At 43.0% G+C, this 20,403-nt stretch overlaps 1 protein-coding gene across 1 annotated transcript in view; it reads left to right on the plus strand.

Annotated features, from left to right (window-relative positions):
• shank1 (SH3 and multiple ankyrin repeat domains 1) overlaps positions 1–20,403 on the plus strand; it is a gene marked incomplete at its 5' end in the record, with an annotated part of 66,293 nt that overhangs the window by 7,125 nt on the left and 38,765 nt on the right. The window contains 11 exons of the mRNA XM_080487278.1: positions 6,778–6,981; positions 8,112–8,183; positions 8,384–8,492; positions 10,666–10,820; positions 12,109–12,276; positions 14,774–14,890; positions 15,800–15,877; positions 16,886–16,952; positions 17,099–17,268; positions 17,862–17,983; positions 19,295–19,455. Coding sequence (XP_080343404.1) covers positions 6,778–6,981; positions 8,112–8,183; positions 8,384–8,492; positions 10,666–10,820; positions 12,109–12,276; positions 14,774–14,890; positions 15,800–15,877; positions 16,886–16,952; positions 17,099–17,268; positions 17,862–17,983; positions 19,295–19,455 — 1,423 coding nt within the window. The remainder of the gene's footprint in view (positions 1–6,777; positions 6,982–8,111; positions 8,184–8,383; positions 8,493–10,665; positions 10,821–12,108; positions 12,277–14,773; positions 14,891–15,799; positions 15,878–16,885; positions 16,953–17,098; positions 17,269–17,861; positions 17,984–19,294; positions 19,456–20,403) is intronic.

The raw sequence follows: 20,403 nt of genomic DNA on the forward strand, positions 1-20,403 counted from the left end.
TCACACCTAATCTAGATTAAATATAGTTATTCTGTTATTATTCCTCAATAATATTCAAGTACTGGGAAGATAAGATTCTCCACAAATATGTTATTACATTGTGATTTAAAATGCCTCTGTAGTTTTGTGACTTTTGGGTCAGTCAGTTTGAGTATTCACCATTATGCTATGCTATGCTATGCTGTGTCATGTCATGTCATGTCATGTCATGTCATGTTATGTTATGCTATGCTGTGCTATGCTATGCAATGCTATGCTATGCTATGCTGTGTCATGTCATGTCATATTATGTTATGCTATGCTATGCTATGCTATGCTGTTAAAAATGTTTAAAAAAGAATAAAATTACTAGTGGAGTATTTTGAAGGAAAGGGAAAAAAAGAAAACAAAGAAAAAAAGAACAAATAAGGGAAAAAAACAAGAAGAAAGAATCTTTAAAAATGACAAAGTAAAAAAGAAAAGGTGGTCCGCCTAAAACGGCTCGAACCACGATAAAACATACAGCAGCTGTTAATAGTTAAATAGTTAAAGCAGATGAAATATCTAAATCGGGAATATTCGTGAAGATAGGTGATATGTATATATACATATATATATATATATATATATATATATGTATATGTATATCACCTATGAAACTGCAAACTACATTCTTATTTTTCTAAATCAGTTTCTTTTTGTAATTGTAAGGTAATTTACATGTTTTGTGGTCATAAATGTTGCAGACCTTCGTTCTAATGTATATATTCTATAGTCACAGATCTATCCCTGAGATTGGTGCTTTTTACACTTATGAAGTAATTTCTGCAGATTTAAAAGACATATAAAGATGTTGATTCAGGTCTTTGGTTGATATTCTGCAGCGCCGTTCTCATCAACTGGTTTAAAAGGGGCCTGGTCCATTAACTCGGTCGTGTTCACACTGACAGTCGGATCCGAGTACCATGAGAGGTTGGTACGACGGCGCCGCAGCGGGAGGCCGAGGCAGTTTCACACGCAGGTTTATTAGATTGTCAGAGTCTGGCGCGCACGCGGCCGATCTGCCGCTTGCCTGCCGAGCGCATTAAGCAGCGTGAAACAAATGAGCTTTTCTCCGCCGTTCGACTCGAGCTGGGTTCCTTGCAAACTTTAGAATACAAGCAGGAGCCCCGAGGCAAGCGCTGGCCTCGCAAACAGTTCCTACTCTGAAATATACACACACACACACAGGAGCTGAAGATATGTGCACTACTCTGACTGTAGGACAGAGTGAGAGAGAGAGAGAGAGAGAGAGAGAGAGAGAGAGAGAGAGACCACCACGCCTTGTTCCAGCACTGTGGAGGATGTATGTTAATGAAAGGTGAACAGAGGGAAGAAGAGAAGGGAGGGCAGGGAATGATGATGAAGACAACAGGGGAGGGAGGAGGACAGGGTTGCAATAAAAAATCAATTCTCGCTTCAGAGCTGCTGCAGTGAGAAAGAAGGAAAAAAAAAAACTATTTGGGAGACAAAACGTGAGCTTGACTCGACGTTTTAAGTGGAAACGCTTCGTTTTGGCGTTTTCTCTTTCAGAAAAGTCACAGAAACGGCAGAAACACTGAAAATGATGTAGTTAGCATGTTGGGCCACCAGTGGGGGCTGTTTGTTTTTGTTATGAGACACACACACACACACACACACACACACACACACACACACACACACACACACACACACACACACACACACACACACACACACACACACACAACAATACGTTATAAACATGAACAACAGGAGTACACGCTCATTAGCCCCTGACCACACGACAACGCCGCATCGTTTTTGCCCCGATCCTCCACACGGAACGGCATTGACCATCGGGCCCAAACACCGCCGGCAGCCCCCCAGACCCGGGGGGGGGGCCCCCAGCGAACCCCCCCCCAGAGAGCCACGCCCCAGCCCAGAAAGCACCAGATGGAGAATGCAGAGAGGAATCCCCCCCAGGCCCCAAGAGCCCACAAGAGAAGGATAAGGGGCGCAGGGCCCCAGGCCCAAGGCGCCAAGCCGAGACTGGCCGGAGCAGGGCCCCCAGGCCGAGCGGGCTGAGAACCCCCCCAATCCTGGCGGCGAAGCCCGCCCGCACCCCCGGGGGAGCCGGGCCCCCCCACCACCACCACCACCCCATCCCTGTTCTTTTATTAAGAGCGAGGAAACTTTTTTAAACGACGCTTCGGCTTTGTGCGAAAAATGATGTCATCACCAAACCTCTCGACCTCGAAGAAAATAATTTGAAGTGGGAAAGTTTATTATTTTGTGATAGAAGTTTGTATAAAAAGTTTTCTACACTCTAATTTTAGTGAGCTACTTGTCTAAATAATAGCAAAAATCTATTTTTACAGAAGAAATTTAAATGTATTGTGTGTTTTTGCACATTTATGTACGCATATCGAGATACAAGTTTTGGATTTGAATTATGGCCGACTTAATATAGCTTTTCGTAACATTCTCTGATGGTGAGTTAAAGTGCAAATGTTCAAGTATCATCGTTCAATGGAATACTGTTCAATGTGAGACTGAGTCTCGTGTAAACCGACGCCCAGAACCTGCATAAAGTTCAACATTCTCCCTTTGAAATCATTTCTGTGAAAACGGACCGTAGAAATCTGAGCAGTTTAATGGCGACATGGCTGTGACATGTGTGTGTGTGTGTGTGAGGGAGTGTGTGTAACGCTGTTGGGGGGGTTGTTTCCCCACAGGTCTCATTAAAGGCTCCGAGTCCCTCTGCGTTTGGCCTGCAGGAAAAGACCAGAGGGGCAGAGATGGATAGAGAGAGGGAACGAGAGAGAGAGCGAGGGAGGGTTCCTATTTCTGCATAGATAAGTGACAGTGAGACGGATGGAGAGAGGAGGAGGGAGGGTAAGATCCAGATAGGCACGGTTAAGATAAAGAGCAGCATGGACAGAGTGAGTGGGCGTATGTGAGTGGGAAAGTGTGATCACAGCTTTCAGAGGCAAGACTGGAGTTATTTCGTCTGCATAATAAATAAAAAAAATTGAAAAAAAAAAAAAAAAAAAACAACCTCTCAGGAGAAACAGAAGGGCTTCGAGCGGCATTAAGACTGCAATGTAAAACAACAACAACAAAAAAGTTGTAAGTTTTTCATTCTCATAAACTGTACGGTTCTTTAAAAAGTTTCATTCAGCTGGGAAAGATCAGTTTTGCTGTCCGTGTACACGGAGACACTGAAAATGCACTTTTTTTGAAAACGGCTCCCAAGATGGAACTTTTCGAAAATGCTCTGTTGTTCGTGGAAACGGATGAAAACGAGACTTTCTGCTAATCCTCGATCCCCGTTTTCTTGTTGACGGTCGAAATGTCGCTACTACACATTCACACCACGGTAAATAGTTCTTCTGCACATGCTCAGTAGCTCGACGATAACGACAACGTTTTCCTCCATATCGTCCTGGGACTTGGTACTTTTATTTTGACAGTCAACTTAGTCATCTCTTCACTAGAATGTCCGTGTTCTCCCATTGTTAATGTTTAGAGCTCATTGTTCTCTGCCGCATGTGTTTGTGGTTTCGTTACAAAAACGAACAGCAGCACCCACTAGTGGCCCTACATCCTCGCTGCATCGTTTACAGAACGTTGCCGTGTCGACGCGAAACAAAAACAACGCATTTCCACTTGAAGCGTCTGTTAGCGAAGCCTTGGAGTCGCCAGAGAATCATCCCACTCTGGAGGCATTTCCAAGGAAGTGTGGTATTCGCCCCATTTACATGGCAACGGAGTCGTGGCGTTTTCGAAAACTTCCACCCCATGAGGTGTTTTTCAGTTGGCGTGGTCGTTTTACCTGCCGTCACTGAGTCAGCTGATCGGCTCCCTGCACCCCGGAGGGAGTAGAACCGTAAAGAAGCTGGATCAATGTTCATGTTTTGCCCCGAGATTAACCAACAGTGAGAGTTCAGGACCGGATCTTATCTCGTCTCTCGGCTCTCACCGAGGAGAACAAAAACTGTTATTCTCATTTCTCGGCTCCCAATGATGAGCTGGAGGAGTCGAACCTTCGGAGAGAAGCGACTGCAGCGGAGGCCCGACAGGCAGAAGCCCAACCGTGATCACATCCTGCTGAGCGTCGGAGATTCTAATGAGTCACGGCTCACCTGCGCACAGCGGGGGCTCCGAACGCCGTCGTAATTATGCCTACAGAAAGACAAATAACAGGAAACGCCGAGCGATGAGCTTCTCCTCTCTAAAGCCTGATTGAAAACATGTTTACTCAGGAAATCACTTTGATACAAGTGGAAGGAGTACTGTGAATACGGACTGAAGTACAACTCCGGTAACTAGACGGGTTCATTACAAACAGAGGAAATATTAAAAAAAGAAACACTTTGCCTTAAAAGCCACTTACATTTGTGAACCGCTTTCGTTTAGATAGATAGATAGATGGATCGTACATTATACAGAATGTAATGTTTTATCACTAAATATTTGTCTGTAATATGGAACTAACGTGTGGAGAAAATGGTCGTTTGAGCTTTATTTGTGAAGGCCTGATGAGGACGATAAATGTGTGATTAGCCCTAATTGGCTGCTGGTTAGTTAGAAGATGGAAGATCAATTATTTTCCCGGAGGAATACAAATCAATAGGAAACCTGGCTGTGTCGGGAATACCCCCCCCCCCCCCCCCAAGCCTCAGAAACGGCTTTCAGATGTTTGTCCAACAGTAAGATATGGACCCAGCTCATCTTGATTCTGATAATTATCTGTAATGTAGAACATGGTGGAGGAACGCTCTTCTTCCTCTGTGATAACTGGATCCTGAACCTTCACTCTCTCCTGCTGCGACTGGGATTCATTTCAGAGTGGGACTGTAGGTGCTGTGTGTGTGTGTGTGTGTGTGTGTGTGTGTGTGTGTGTGTGTGTGTGTGTGTGTGTGTGTGTGTGTGTGTGTGTGTGTGTGTGTGTGTGTGTGTGAACTCTAATCTAATACAAACACACACACCTCTTCTTCCTCTCCAGCTTTCCCTCCCCTCCTCAAAATGTTAGACGTTGCCCTCCCTTTTACTCTGCTGTTTCGCTACGCTACAGTAACACACACACACACACACACACACACACACACACACACACACACACACACACACACACACACACACACACAAGCCCGTGCACGCTGATGCACGTGCTCACACATGAGCGGCATGCACAGCCTCTCAGTACCCCATCTCCTAGGGAACACAGGGATGTCTCCATGGCAACAAGCAGCTTGCTCCACTAATGAACCGGTTGCCGTGGCGACCGGGTTGGCTGTGCGGGAACAGAGACACTGAATAAAACAGAGGGAGAAAATGTTATGTTACTCCTCTGCACAAAACCCGCGTGCGGGGTTTTATCTATCTTCGTGGGCCACGCATACACACACACACACAAAATCACTGATACAGTTGCACAAGCACACAGCAGAGTCGTGTGTGTGTGTGTGTGTGTGTGTGTGTGTGTGTGTGTGTGTGTGTGTGTGTGTGTGTGTGTGTGTGTGTGTGTGTGTGTGTGTGTACAGCGATTAAGATGACTGACAAAGACTGAATGAATGCTGGGGGTGCAGTAATGCAGCGCAGGAAGCTGGAAACTCTCTGCAAAGCACCAATTACCCCGCTGCTGCCTCAAGGTCACAAAGCAGCCCAACTTCACTCTGGGCAGGAGGCAGAGGTGGTGGTGGGGGTAGAGACAGGTAGAGGGAAGTCGTGGGGGTGGGGGGGTTCTCCAGAAACCTTCTGTCAGCCATCTGTGAGGTGAGTTTGGCTCCACTCTGCTGACTGTGGTGGCCGTTCACGACCCCACCGGAGACACCCGGAGCTGCAGCAAACCCACAACTCAGGCCGGTGGGAATCACCCGCTTCACTCCGGCGCTGTCTCCCCCTTCTGGCTCGAAGGGGGAAGCAGCCTCGCCATGCTGCAGTCGGTGAGATCATCCGGTCGCCGCTGAGCTGTGCTGTGGGTCAGAAACTCTCCAAGGCATCCTGGGAAAAAATGTGGAAGTCCACAAAATGATGCGGGAAATAATCCGGGTATTGTGTTCACCGTAATCCGCAACACTGGCTCCTAAATCAGTCATTTACACAGATTCCTTGATTCGGGACTTATGCCTCCAGCCACTTGGCAGCCGACGCAGCTTTAATAAGTCTCTGCAGGCTGTGCACATCTGGATCTGTGAAGTTCAGTCTCCTGGCAGATCCTGTCAGGCTCCATCAGGTCGGACAGGAAACATCTGTGAACTGACATCCTCAGGTTGCTCCTCCAGGTTCAGGCCTCGGCGGGAGCAGCCACACATGCTGCACTTATTCTCCAGCATTATTCGATTGCATTTGCCAATTGTTGAGTCTTGAATTTAGGTATTTTGTCACGGGGAGCTACAAATATTAAAAAAAAAAATTCTTTGACATGCTCTTTTAAATGTTATTTAACTATTGACAGAATGTCATTGTGCAGGGAAACATGTTTTACCGATGTACAACAAACGTGATATATGTTTTTTGACACTGACAATCAAAATAAATTTAAAAATCAGCTAAGGGTAAAAAAAAAGTGATGCCCCACTTTGCTGTATTTTTACGTGTTTGTACTCTTATGAGTTTTCAGTATTAACATTAAGTCTTCAGACTGAAAAGTCATCTTTCCATGTATATATATATATATATATATATCTATATAATGTGCTTTTGACACAAATGAGTAGCATTGTGTTTTAATCGAAGGAGATGATGTGCAACAGTCCCCTGAGTTTCTCTCTTCGTCTGCGCCTCCTGCAGAAATGCCTGCGGTTCAACCCGGACGCCACGGTGTGGAAGGCCAAGCAGCAGGTCCTCTGCTCCCTGACCGAGTCGCTGCGGGACGTCCTGAACTACGGCCTCTTTCAGCCCGCCACCGACGGCCACGACGCCAAGTTCCTGGAGGAGGAGCGGCTGCTCAGAGAGTACCCACAATCCTTTGAGAAAGGAGTGCCATACTTGGAGGTCAGTTCTGGTGAAGCAGCTCAGCTGGATGTGATGTCCCGTGTTTGTCCTCCAGGGGTCACTGTTATTCAATCTTTATTCATTTGGCAGCAGCAAAGCATGAGTCTGGTTTAGCTGATCTGTGGAGCTTGTTGAGTAACTAATCCATAAGCTTAATTTAGTTTTATTTTTGCTGACCTTATTTAATCTTATTAACTTCCTAATTTCTTCATGATAATTGATAAAGTTATACTATACAACAACTTCTGTTTTAAACTTAATCAAAGCAAACGGATAAAACAGTATTTGTGTTAGTACTTTGAATATAGAACAACACAGTGCCCCGTGATACTCAAAGAAATCAGACATCTAGTGAGGAGCTATAGGGTAAAGTTTTGCAAAAAGGACATTAAGTTATTGCTCATTTGTATTTTATTTGCTTTAAATTCTGAAATAAATCTGATTTGGGTCTGTTTTACACTTCAAAAGTGATTATATTTTATATTAATGATCTAAAATGGCATTTTACCATCTTTGAAATAATACAAATAAAAATCGCTTTATAAATGTTCCTTTTTAGGCACAATAACTATCTTCCTTGAACTCACATGGTTTATGTTTTTAGTTTCAAATTTGTCTCATACAAAGGTTTAAAGTGTCAACAAAGACAGTATTTATCCTTCAGATTGTGTATATTGAACATTTAAATACTTAGAGGTTGTTAAAGGATATTCTTTGCTTATTAGACTCAATTAGTTATTTGAAAATACAATATTTCAGATCGTTTGTTAAAGAGGACTATTTATTTAACTGACTTAGAATCAGTCTTTTAAGTGGAAAATATTTCAAATTAAAACATTGTGAAATTACATTTTATATAAATGAGACTGGATCCGATCGAGAGAATTTCAGAAGAAGTGTTTGTGATGCGTTTGCTGCTTCGCGGCCTCTAAGCTCTTCTCCAGTCTTTTCCTGCTCTGCGTTCAAACTGCTGCAAAGTCGAGGAGCGAGTCTGTATTACAAACAAGATAAAGCTCCTCCGAACAATAAATCTGCAGGAACCATTTTCCTGTGGATCTAGGCCAAAAGCTGTGAGAATTGAGGACAAAGGCGCTTGCGTGTTTGGATTAACTCTTTGTTTCCCTCTCTAGTTTCGTTATAAAACCAGGGTCTACAAACAGACAAATTTAGACGAGAAGCAACTGGCCAAACTGCACACCAAGGTAAGAGACACGCCTCTACAATATCACAGAAGTTTCTTATTTGCCTGCTTTATTCAGGATACTGCAGGGATTTATTAAATACAACCTTATTTACTTGGACTGAGGATAAAGTGTTGAAAAGCTGTAGAATATGACCCCTTTGGTGGGAATGTTTAAAATCATGCACTTAGAAAATATTGGGATATTTTCTCCACATGCAGGCCAGCCTGAAGAAATTCATGGATTACATTCAAACCAGCGCCGTGGACAAGATGGCCAAGTTCCTGGACAAAGGCCTCGATCCCAACTATCAGGACACCGACACTGGAGGTGAGGAGAGCCGGAGGGAGGAGTCGCTTAGATTCTGTCCGACTGGACCCAATTGGCACTCCAGATGATGCTTTGGGAAAATCGATTTAAATTGGATGAAAGTGGTGAAATTAGAAATCTTCTGTCTGAACTGGACCTTTAAATTGTGTGCGAGCATCGAGCCCCCCCCCCCGCTTTCTGCCCTCGGCTCTGCAGCTTGTTGGTCTAACACGTTGTGAAGGATCTGAGCCAATACCCCGCACTACTGGTTGTGGTGGTGGTGGTGGGGGGGGGGGGGGGGGGGGGGGGGCTCATTTACAGTTTGGGTGTGTGACACGGCGTCACCGCGGCCATTCTCGGCGCTAGTGTCAAAACACAGAGCGCAGCCAGTCAGCGGGGATGTGAAACTCACTGCCAGTGCAGGACACAAGGGGGCGACAGAGAGCCCCGATCAAACCCCCGGGGGGGTTGGTGGTCAAACACTGGTTAAATAGTACCGTAATAACATTTGAATTTAAACTTTGAAGTTTTTCTTTGTTGTGACGCAGAGTTAACGTGACGTAAATGTCCATATTTTCACTAAAGCTACCAATTACCTCAGAAAATGACTACAGTCTGAACAGAAAAGCCAATTTTAATGATGCAAAATAAAGCGAAAAGTCAAAAAAAACAACTGTTGCATTAAGGGTGTTTTTACAAACTCACCCTGACAGCATGGCTTTGAGCAGTGAGCTTTCATGGCAGCACCGGCAGTATCGCAGCTCGAGTTTCAAGCCCCGTTGACACGACAGTGTTTTACGTTTACAAGGAAACATTTTGAAAACAACATCCGTATCCACGGAAACGACAGAAACTATGAAAACAAGGTCGTTTTCCTGTTGTTTGTTTTTGTGATGAAAACCACACACACATGCAGCGGAGAACAATATGGTATAAATATTAAACGGGAGATCACAAACATTCTAGTGGACAGACGACCAAGTTGGATTGTTATTACGGTGACTGTCAAAATAAAAGTACCAAGTCCCAGGAGAATATGGACTGGTAGTCATGACACCTAAAGGAAACTTTGTTCTTATTGTCCAGTGGCAGAATTTCTGCCGTTTGCATTGAGACAAAGTGTTTTCAAAAAGTTCCACCTTGGAAGCCGTTTTCAAAAAGTTGCGTTTTCGGTGGCTCTGCGCAGTCGTCGTGTAAACAGACACTCAAAATGCAGAACTGGAATTTATTCTTTATACAATTATATACATACACTATACACATGCCAGGGGAAACACTTAGCGCCCCCTCCCCCCAAGAAAAGCTGCTTGTGGATAAAAAAAAAAAATAGAATAGCTCTTACTCAGTGCCAACAAAGTCCCATGAGGCAGCCTTTTTTTTTTATTTTTTTTTATGGGGAACACTTTGATTGGTTTTAATCTTCCAGGTCTCATTGAACTTTACTGCTGAATTGGCTGGAGAGTTTTTATGGAGTGCTCCTCTTGGTGATTTTTTGTGTGTGTTTTTTTTCATGTCCGTGTCACGGCACAGTGTCGAGTTTTATTCTGAAATATCCCCCATAACTCTCCTTCAGCCTCACCCACAACAAGCTTTTTGTTTCTGTCTCAAATGTCAAAGAAGCGTCTATTTAACTCTTTTTAGTGACCATAGTTGGTAACTGTTCTATTTTCTTGCTGTCTACTGTTATTATAAATGCATGAAAAAAAAACTGTGACACTTTGCAAAAGTTTTAGAATAAATAGTGACAAATCATGACACGTCTGTTTTTCCACTTAAAGGTCCCATAAGATGTAAAATGATCTCCCTTCTGGTTTTCTAACAGTAATAAGTGTCTTCATCGCCCCAGAAGTGAAGAAAGTCTGTCACCTCCCTCACTTGCTTGCGCCACCTTTTAGCCAATGTGTGCTAATACATGCCAATAAGTGATATTCCCTCAGTGACATCATGAGGGGAAATATCCCCTCCCACTGGTAGTGATTTGATAAGCGTACCTCCTACTCCTTTTCATACACGTTAGCTTTTATACTGCAATGTATGTTTTTTTCTTCTTTTATTTACGTTCAAAATTAAACAAAAAAATAAAAAATTACCAGATTGCCGTTTTTTGATTCTCAATTTCCAAACAAGAAACTTTCTCTGAAGTCACAGTGTGTGTGTGTGTGTGTGTGTGTGTGTGTGTGTGTGTGTCCTTCAGAGACTCCTCTGTCGCTGGCAGTGCAGTGTGAGCCAGGTGGAGGTGAGCCCATCCGGGTCCTGGTGGACGGGGGGGCTCATATCGACTTTCGTGCCAAAGACGGACTCACATCGCTACACAAGGCTGTTCGAGGCCACCGCCATACAGCTCTGCTGGTAAACACTCGCACCTCGTCGCCGTCGTCGTCGTGCAGCAGCAGAGCGTTCAGTTTGTATTTGCGACACTAAGAAATGGAGACTCAGCTCGCACAGGGGTTCTTTGTGCTCGCGGTGGTGATTTCACCCTGAGATGGTTGCGCTATTGTTCTGGTTTGAGTTGTTGTAAGTAAACAAGCTGAAGGCAAGAATAAACAGACCCTCCCACTCAGCCATCCACACCCACCCACACAACATGCACTTCAGCAAAAAAAAAAAAAAAAAAAACTGCATGACTTTATTCAGCAAGAGCTGAGAAAGACACATTAGTATTCAGATTACCTGGTTTTAAAAGCTCGTCGCACATTTACATACCAGCCAAATCTTTAGGTTGAAGGCTCTCAGTCAATATGAAATAATTTGATTTACCACACCATATTTCAACAAAGATGAGACACGTGTATGAATTTTATCATGCATTTTACTTTAGACTTCCAATGCCTTATTCTCTCCAGCGTTACATGACCTCTACAACCTTCTTGCAATGAGTTTAAATATCGATTTTGATGAATATTTTTATTGATTTACAATTTAAAACAAGTATTCATCCTATGATGTTACTGTTTTAGCTTAGAAAAGATTGATTGAAAAGGTTGTTTTTCTGTAAAAATGCTCATATTTAATGTAAATAGTCTCTAAAAATAGATTTTAAGATTGTTCTTTATTATTATTATTATTATTATTATTATTATTATTATTATTATTATTACTATTATTATTGTTATTATTATTTATTATTATTTTTGTTATCCTGTATGTATCCTGTAATATGTCTGCATCCTACAGTTTGAAATAATAATAATAATAATAGTTATAGTAATAATAATAAAAGAAATACAACATAGAATATGTACATAATAAAGGTAAAAATATTTTTAGAAATATGTGAATAATGATATATACAAATATTAACAATCTGAAAATAGACAGCCAAACATTTGCCTAATTAAATATCTAAACAATATTGTACAAATGTGAGCATCAAAAGAAAAACAAACAAACAAAGCGTTTGGATTACAATGGGAACCATCATCATAGTGAACATAACATAGGAAAATTATCACGCTCAGCATAATCCCAGATCTTATTTATTTTTAGAGTAACATAGATTACATGGAGTTAACCTGATGGAATTAGGCTGAATGCAGCACCGGAGCTAAAATGTGCTCTAAAGTAACTCATTCAATAGTTTTTCTCGTTTCCAGTCACACAGTTTGGTCGTGTGCTGTCCTCTGGCGTCACCCTGCAGGTCCTGCTCTCTCTGGGTGCATCTCCGGACTACAAGGACCGTCGAGGGCTGACGCCGCTCTACCACACTGTGCTGACAGGGGGCGACACCTCCTGCTGCGAAACACTGCTTTACCACCACGCCAAACTGGGCATCAGGGACGAGAACGGCTGGGACGAGACACATCAGGTAGAGTGACGGCGATATCAGGAAACATCGGGGGGTCATGAGAGGTTGTCATGGCGTCACTTTAAAGGTGCAGAATGAAGAGAAAAAATTATTGTGCACTAGGTGGCAGTAGGGAGTCGATTCAATGAGAAATACATTCCATACCATCCTTAAGTCAAGTGATGTTTTGGAGTTGAGTTATTTTGTGTCTGTGTTGTGATTCCTGATGCATCGCTTTGTGTCGTCTGTACGCTTGCGTGCGTCCTCACCGGTGTGCTCTGTTCCAGTGTGTGTGTGTGTGTGTTTGTGTGTGTGTGTGTGTGTGTATGTATCTCTGTCGTCCATTAAAGCCATGACACACTGCACCTCTCACCCTCCATCCCACCCATTCTGCTTCAGCGGCCTCACATAGCAGCCGTGAAGTGGACAGGCGAGGCCGAGAGCAGAAAGAAAAGGTATCGGCTTATTCATCTCTCACTGTGGCCACACACACACACACACACACACACACACACACACACACACACACACACACACACACACACACACACACACACACTCCCATCAGCATCTGTCTCTTCAGCTCTGCTTGTCAAACACTGTCTATCTGTGTTTGTGTGAGTGTGTGTGTGTGTGTGTGTGTGTGTGTGTGTGTGTGTGTGTGTGTGTGTGTGTGTGTGTGTGTTTGGAAGTGACTCATGATGCTGCAATTTCTGGATTTTATTCACACAGTATATTATATCTCACTTCACATATTCATCTCTTGAATTAGAAGCGTTCAGTGGATTATTTCTTAACGTGGATTTAGTTGTTCAGATTTGAAGTGAACCTGCGGCTCTGCAGCCACATGTGGCGTCCTGAAGCTTTCTCAAAATCAGAAACATTTCATCATTTGTTTATTTACACGCCTGAACTGGAAAAAGGCTAAAAAAAACTCTTAAAACAGCTTAAAAAAGTAAAGAATTAGTAGAATTTTTGCATGAAAAAAAAATGTATTGGGGGGGGGGGGGGGGGGGGGGAACATGCAAAACTGCTTTAAAAAACATTCAAAGTATTTAAGACTACTAAAATTGAAAAACTGTCTAAACATTGCACAAAAAAAAAAAAAGAGAAACTGTAAATCAGGTGTAAAAACAGCTGAAAATGCTCCTAAAATGTCATTGAAACTTGATAAATGCAGTGCAAGATACAGTTTTTGTACACACAATAATACCACATAGGAAACTTTATAAACCTAATTTTCGGAGGTAAACATGTTTTGTGGCTCCGGTTGTATTTGATTTGGTGGAAAGAGACAAAAAAGGTCATAAAGGTTGAAAAACATAATTTCTATCGGCCTTGAAACAAGCAAGTAAACAAACAACAAATCAGTTAAAAGTTTAAAGTAATAATATCAATACATTCCAAGAAGCTGTACTATTCAAGCAGCTTCTCACCAACAATGATTTTAAAATGAATTAAACTCTGCAGACATTTTAATGTACTTTTCTTCGTATCTTTCAACCGAAAACTGTCAAAACTTGATGAAAGTAAAAAAACCTGAACTTTTCCTGTCTGTTATCATGTTTTTATTTTCTACCTGTGATTATTATCGTTACTGCATCATACTTCACACTGCCTTTCTCACCTCCTAACATTGGAGGAGGTGTTAATTAAATCTGGTGTCACCTTGTACCTTGTACCTCCTCCTGCTCCTCCTGCTCGTCCTCCTGCTCTTCCTCCTGCTCCTGCTCCTCCTCCTGCTCCTGCTCCTCCTCCTCCTCCTCCTGCTCCTCCTGCTCCTCTGCTCCTGCTCCTCCTCCTGCTCCTCCTCCTCCTGCTCCTCCTGCTCCTGCTCCTCCTCCTCCTGCTCCTCCTCCTGCTCTTCCTCCTGCTCCTGCTCCTGCTCCTCCTCCTGCTCCTCCTCCTGCTCCTCCTCCTCCTCCTCCTGCTCCTCCTCCTGCTCTTCCTCCTGCTCCTGCTCCTCCGGCTCCTCCTCCTGCTCCTCCTCCTGCTCCTCCTGCTCCTCCTGCTCCTGCTCCTCCTCCTCCTCCTCCTCCTGCTCCTCCTGCTCCTGCTCCTGCTCCTCCTCCTCCTGCTCCTCCTCCTGCTCCTCCTCCTCATCCTCCTGCTCCTCCTCCTGCTCTTGCTCCTCCTCCTCCCCCTGCTCCTCCTGCTCCTCCTGCTCCTCCTCCTGCTCCTCCTGCTCCTCCGCCTCCTGCTCATCCTCCTCCTCCTCCTGCTCCTGCTCCTCCTCCTGCTCCTCCGCCTCCTGCTCCTCCTCCTCCTGCTCGTCCTCCTGCTCTTCCTCCTCTTCCTCCTCCTCCTGCTCCTCCGCCTCCTGCTCCTCCTCCTCCTCCTCCTGCTCCTCCCCTCCTGCTCCTCCTGCTCCTCCTCCTGCTCCTCCTCCTCCTCCTGCTCCTCCTGCTCCTCCTCCTCCTCCTCCTGCTCCTCCCCTCCTGCTCCTCCTGCTCCTCCTCCTGCTCCTCCTCCTCCTCCTGCTCCTCCTGCTCCTCCTCCTCCTCCTGCTCCTCCTCAGGCCTGTCAGAACGGGAACTCTCAGCATCTGGAGCACCTCCTCTTCTACGGAGCGGACTCCACCTCCCAGAATGCCTCTGGAAACACTGCCTTGCACATCTGTGCTTTATACAACAAGGTGAACGTCGACTATCCACTCCCACAGAGTACTCAAGTACTCTTCACCCCGATGTCTTCTCCAATATTTAATAATCAAATCATATAATTCTGTTGCTCGCTGAATCCTATATATTAAAAAAAAAAACACAGAAAAATAAACAACTTCTGTTAACTTTTGTCAACAGAACTCATGAACTGTGACCGAAGGGTTAAACTTATTTTAACCCAGGACATAATACAAGGAAAGTTTTCTAAAATTGAGGAAATACAAACTGAAGCAGTATCAGCTGTGTCAGTACCTTAAAATGCCTTAAAAAAAACAACAACCATATTTTAACTGTCCTTTAAGGAAACACATTGAAGTTTAGTCTGGTGGTGAGTTTAAACCGCTTTTTAAATGTTTTAAGCGGATTAAATTTTTTTATAAAAAAAAAATATCATCCAGGATGTTCCAGATCTTATTTTTTAACAAAATAAAGGTCTATATGGACTCTCTCTATGTTGGAACATCTTCTTGATAGAAGCTGAAAGATTATAATGATTCGTCTTATACGCCACAGCTTGTGTGTTAAGGTCGACAGTATTTAAAACAAATTAAAATCTTTAATATAACATAAATAGGATTTGTTGGATCATTAACGTCGGCTTGATTCTAATGATCGTCTTTTGAGGTAAAAAAAATAATTTGATTAATGTTTGATTTATGATTATTTCCCCATATTTCTAGACCATAACTGAGGAGTTGTGGTAAATTCTTTCTAAAATAAGTCGATTGAATTTATATATATATATATATAAATAAACAACTTATTTTGCCAGAAGTTTCCGAAATTTTCAGAAATTCCCCCCAAGCAGCACTGCGCTCGATGCACAACACAACTATATAATCTGACTGTTATTAAAAAATGTCTTGTCTTTTTATTTGCAGGAAAGCTGTGCACGAATCCTCCTGTACCGAGGAGCGAACAAAGACACGAAGAACAACAGCGGACAGACGCCCTTCCAGGTGATTCTGCAGGCGGAGCGGCTCGTCCCGTTAAAGTAACAGAAACGTTTTCTACCTTCAAACGTCTTCGTGCTGCGACGCCTCCAGAGGCTCCGGCTGGGAAACGTTTTTAAAACACAGTTGTCAGTGTCTCTGAGCTTCAAACAAACGAGTACGAGTTCAGCCGCACGGTCACCTCACAGCGAGAAGGTCGCCGGCTCGAGTCCAGGCCAGAGCTTTCTGTGTGGAGTTTGCATGTTCTGCCTGTGCGTGGGTTTTCTCCGGGTTGTCCGGTTTCCTTTCCTCGAAATTAAAACGTGCAGGGTGATTAGTGAGATTAGATAAAGAAAAAACCTGGTAAATGTAAATTAATAAATTAATATAAAAAGAAAATGAGGAGAAAAAAAGATAAATCTGGTAATGATGATGGATGAAAGAGTCTGAGATTAAGGTTTCCATTCTCACACACACACACACACACACACACACACACACACACACACACACACACACACACACACACACACACACACACACACACACACACACACACACACACACACAGTTTTAATGAAGCTACACTGCACACTAGAGGCCACAGCAGAGGTTTCTGACTAGAAAAATAAACTCAATGTTTTGACCAATTCATTTCAGGACTGGGTAAAAAAAAAACAAAAAAAAAAAACTACCCAACTCAACTGATTGTTTATGTTCAGGCTCTTGTAGTTTGCAAAAGAAACCAAAGCTTGAAGCCAGAAAATCTCACTTTTAATGAGTTTTATTATAAGAAATCCATGAAATCTACTTGTTTTTGCCTTTTTTTTACTGCAAATATCCTCGACCAGGCACGAGTAGGAGCCGCCACTGCTACTTCCACAGACTAAACCTGCACCTCAGCCATTCTTTTAATGCAAAACTTCCACCTTGTGTAAAAATCCTGTGTAAACTGGGCAGTTTGAAAGTTTCCACTGAATGCTGTTGAACAGTTTTTAGCGTCACTCACACACGCTGTGTGTGTTTTCCCGTCAGGTGGCTGTGATGTCGGGTCACTTTGAGCTGGGAGAGATTATCAAAAACCACCGGGACACAGATGTGGGTGAGTGACGACGTGTGAGCTTGTCGGTTTGTGTGACGGAAGCAGGGAGAAAGACGGGGAAGCTTTTAGTGCAGCAGCTTGGAGAGTGAGGAGACTGTGCCGGAGGAGGTGAAAGCCAAGAGAACTCTTCTCTCCTCACCTTCCAGTTCCCTTCGTGGAGTCGCCAAAGTACGCCCCCCAGCGGCGGGAGAGCACCCGCACCCTGACCATCCCCCACCCTCACCCCTTCCTGCGGGCCAACAGCGACAGCAGCATGAACCTGCCCGACTGGATGGCCGTGCCCAACGCCCCGGGCACCAACATCGTCTCCGTGCAGGTGATCCACCCCGGACCCTCCCCCCCAAAAAAACATTTTAAATTCAAAATTTGGAAAAATATAAGCAAATTATGTCAAAACCATATAAAGAAAGAAAGAAAGAATATTTCCAGTTACACTTTCAGAGTGCAGAAAAGGAAGGTTAAAATTAAAAAATGGTGCTTGGATTTGTAAGCAGATGGGGTTTTAAAGAGTTTTAAAATACCACATAATAACGTTTGTTCAAGATGTGACTTTTTAATGTTTTACTTGATATTTGGATTTAATAGAATTCCACACAACACTACAAGAAAAGACAAAAGTACCTTTTCCGCCCTCTAGTGGTCAATACTCATAAGTACAGCACACCGCCCTGCATAGAGTTACTGCGTGAATTGTTGCATAATCGCAACCTTATTGACAGTTTTAATATTAATATACCAAATATTTGCAAAATGTGATGCCAATAATAAAAGAAAAGAATACAAAAGTAGGGTTTGGTGCAATTTTACTGGCAGAATACAGTTTAGAGCTGAACAAAGAAACAATATTGTGTATTTTTAGTGTAAATATCGTTTCCTCCCCCTGAGCTCCCGATTTCTCACCTGTTTCAGGGTTACAAGCACACAGGAACCCTGCGGAGCTCCAGCAGCCCCAGAGGAGCGAGGACACGCTCTCCATCACGGGGCCGCATTGGAGACAAGGAGGACCGCAGCAGGCAGAGCCGCAGACAGGGGTCAGTGGGAAACGCCAAGCAGGACCTGGATTAGACCTGGATTAGACCTGGATTAGACCTGGTTTAGACCTGGATTAGACCTGGTTTCTGGTTTACATTTGCTCAAACTGTAGCATGTGTACAGAACCCTGCAAAATTCAAACCCCACCAGAAAGCAGAGAAATGAACTTTGAATTTCCCGGTCGTGTCGCACAACTTCTGCAGTTAAACTGTCGACTCACCAAGTTTTCACACGTGTAACCTGCCAAGTAAAAAACACACAGTGACTTTTAACAACTTTTAAAGTCAAAGGTTGAATTATTTTGAGGGAAAAAGTGGAAAAACTCAAATATTTAACAATTTTATATCCAGGTTGTCAGTGCGCCCGCTGAACCTAGAAAAATAAACCTGACAATTTGCCTTGTATATATTGTGTACTATATACACTATTGACACTGGTATACCTATATTTATCAATTTATCTTTTACCTTTCGTGTGCCTTAACCGCTTATATTATCATTGATAATATCATTAATAATTCATTTTCTGAATTTGTGTTCTAAATTTGAATTTTTCTTTATTTTCTATTATTCTTTTCTATTAAAAACTGTTGCTTCAGTGCAGAACTTGTACTCAAAGCATTTCACTGCACATTAAACTATATGAGTAATTGGTGAAGCCAGATGAAGCCAGTACAGGAGGAAAAGGGTTGAACATTTGAAATTAGGTTAGCTAGCTAGCTAGCTAGCTAGTTAGTTAGTTAGTTAGTTAGTTAGTTAGTTAGTTAGTTAGTTTCAGGTCAAGTCACCTTTATTTATATAGCACTTTAAAACAGCCAAAGTGCTTCACATAAGCTTTCTTAGTTAGTTAGTTAGTTAGTTAGTTAGTTAGTTAGTTAGTTAGTTAGTTAGTTAGTTAGTTAGTTAGTTAGTTAGTTAGTTAGTTAGTTTGTTTCAGGTCAAGTCACCTTTATTTATATAGCACTTTAAAAGTGCGAAACAGCCAAAGTGCTTCACATAAGCTTTCTTAGTTAGTTAGTTAGTTAGTTAGTTAGTTAGTTAGTTAGTTAGTTAGTTAGTTAGTTTTTCAGAGCCCAGAAAAAGAATATTTAAAATAGTTAGTTTGTTAACCTGCTATTTAGTGGGAGTGTTTAATTGTAAATGGACATGACTTCTATTCATCAGTCTTTACACTACGCACACACGCACGCACGCACACACACACACACACACACACACATACACATATACATACACATACACACTAACACCAGGTTTCAGTGTATCGCAGCGGGGCATTTGGAGGTTGAATCCTCCGCTCGTCCCTTGCAGGCCTGCCGCCGCCGCCACCACCACCACCACCACCGTGCAGACGGCCGGCCAGCGCAGGCGCCTGTACAGCGCCGTCCCGGGACGCGTCTTCGTCGCCACCCGAGCTCACTCGGCGCAGGGAGAGCGAGAAATCAGCTTCAATAAGGGAGACAGGGTCAAAGGTCAGTGCGTGCAGGGATGTGTGTATATGTGTGTGTGTGGTTTGTGTGTGTGTGTGTGTGTGTGTGTGTGTGTGTGTGTGTGTGTGTGTGTGTGTGTGTGTGTGTGTGTGTGTGTGTGTGTGTGTGTGTGTGTGTGTGTGTGTGCGCCAACGTAGACGCTGAACTGCATTTCGTCTTCCATGTGAATTCAAGTTGTCCGTCTGTTTGTGGTCACCTGGTGCTAACGGGACGACCTATTAATGTGAACATTAATATTTAAATCGATGAGGTACGAGAGCTGACAGTGCAAATCCAACAAAACATAAGAATAAATAGACGATTAGTATCGAAGCTCCATGAAGTATTAACTTATTAATGTTGAAAAGATTGTTGGAAGAGCTCAAAGGGACAAATTCAATAGTTTGAATAAAATACGTCACATCCTGTTATGTGATCTGACGACGTCAGGTATTAACAGAAAGTTTTCAACCCACAGCTAAAGTAGAAAGTAATGCACTTAATTCATTGTGAACAAGATCATTAATACAGTTTTAACTTCAGCTGATGCTGGTTCGTCCGAATGTTTGATGTTTATAATTCAACACAGAGGAAATACAAATACGGTTCAATAAAACGGCAAAAATATCAGAACTTCATAAACTCCTTAAAAGTTAAAACGACAAAAAAACAGATAAAAACTGCAATAAAATGTGTAAAATTGCAGTTCTTTTCTTTCATAGTGACGATTTAAAGTAGAGTATTGATAAAGAGAACCAAACTGAACATTGGAGCTTAAAATCAACGTTTTCTTTATTTGTAAAATCGATATAAGTTTTGCAGTTCAAGACTAATTTTGTTCACCTCAAACCGAAGCCAGAAGTTGCCGCCGCTGCAGATCCGTCTTCCCGGAAGCCGCTGCAGAGGCCGTTAAAAGGTTGGATGTGACACAAGGTCACAATCCGCTCTTTT

Source organism: Lipophrys pholis (genome assembly GCF_963383615.2).
Source record: "Lipophrys pholis genome assembly, chromosome: 19".
NCBI classification, from domain to species: domain Eukaryota; kingdom Metazoa; phylum Chordata; class Actinopteri; order Blenniiformes; family Blenniidae; genus Lipophrys; species Lipophrys pholis.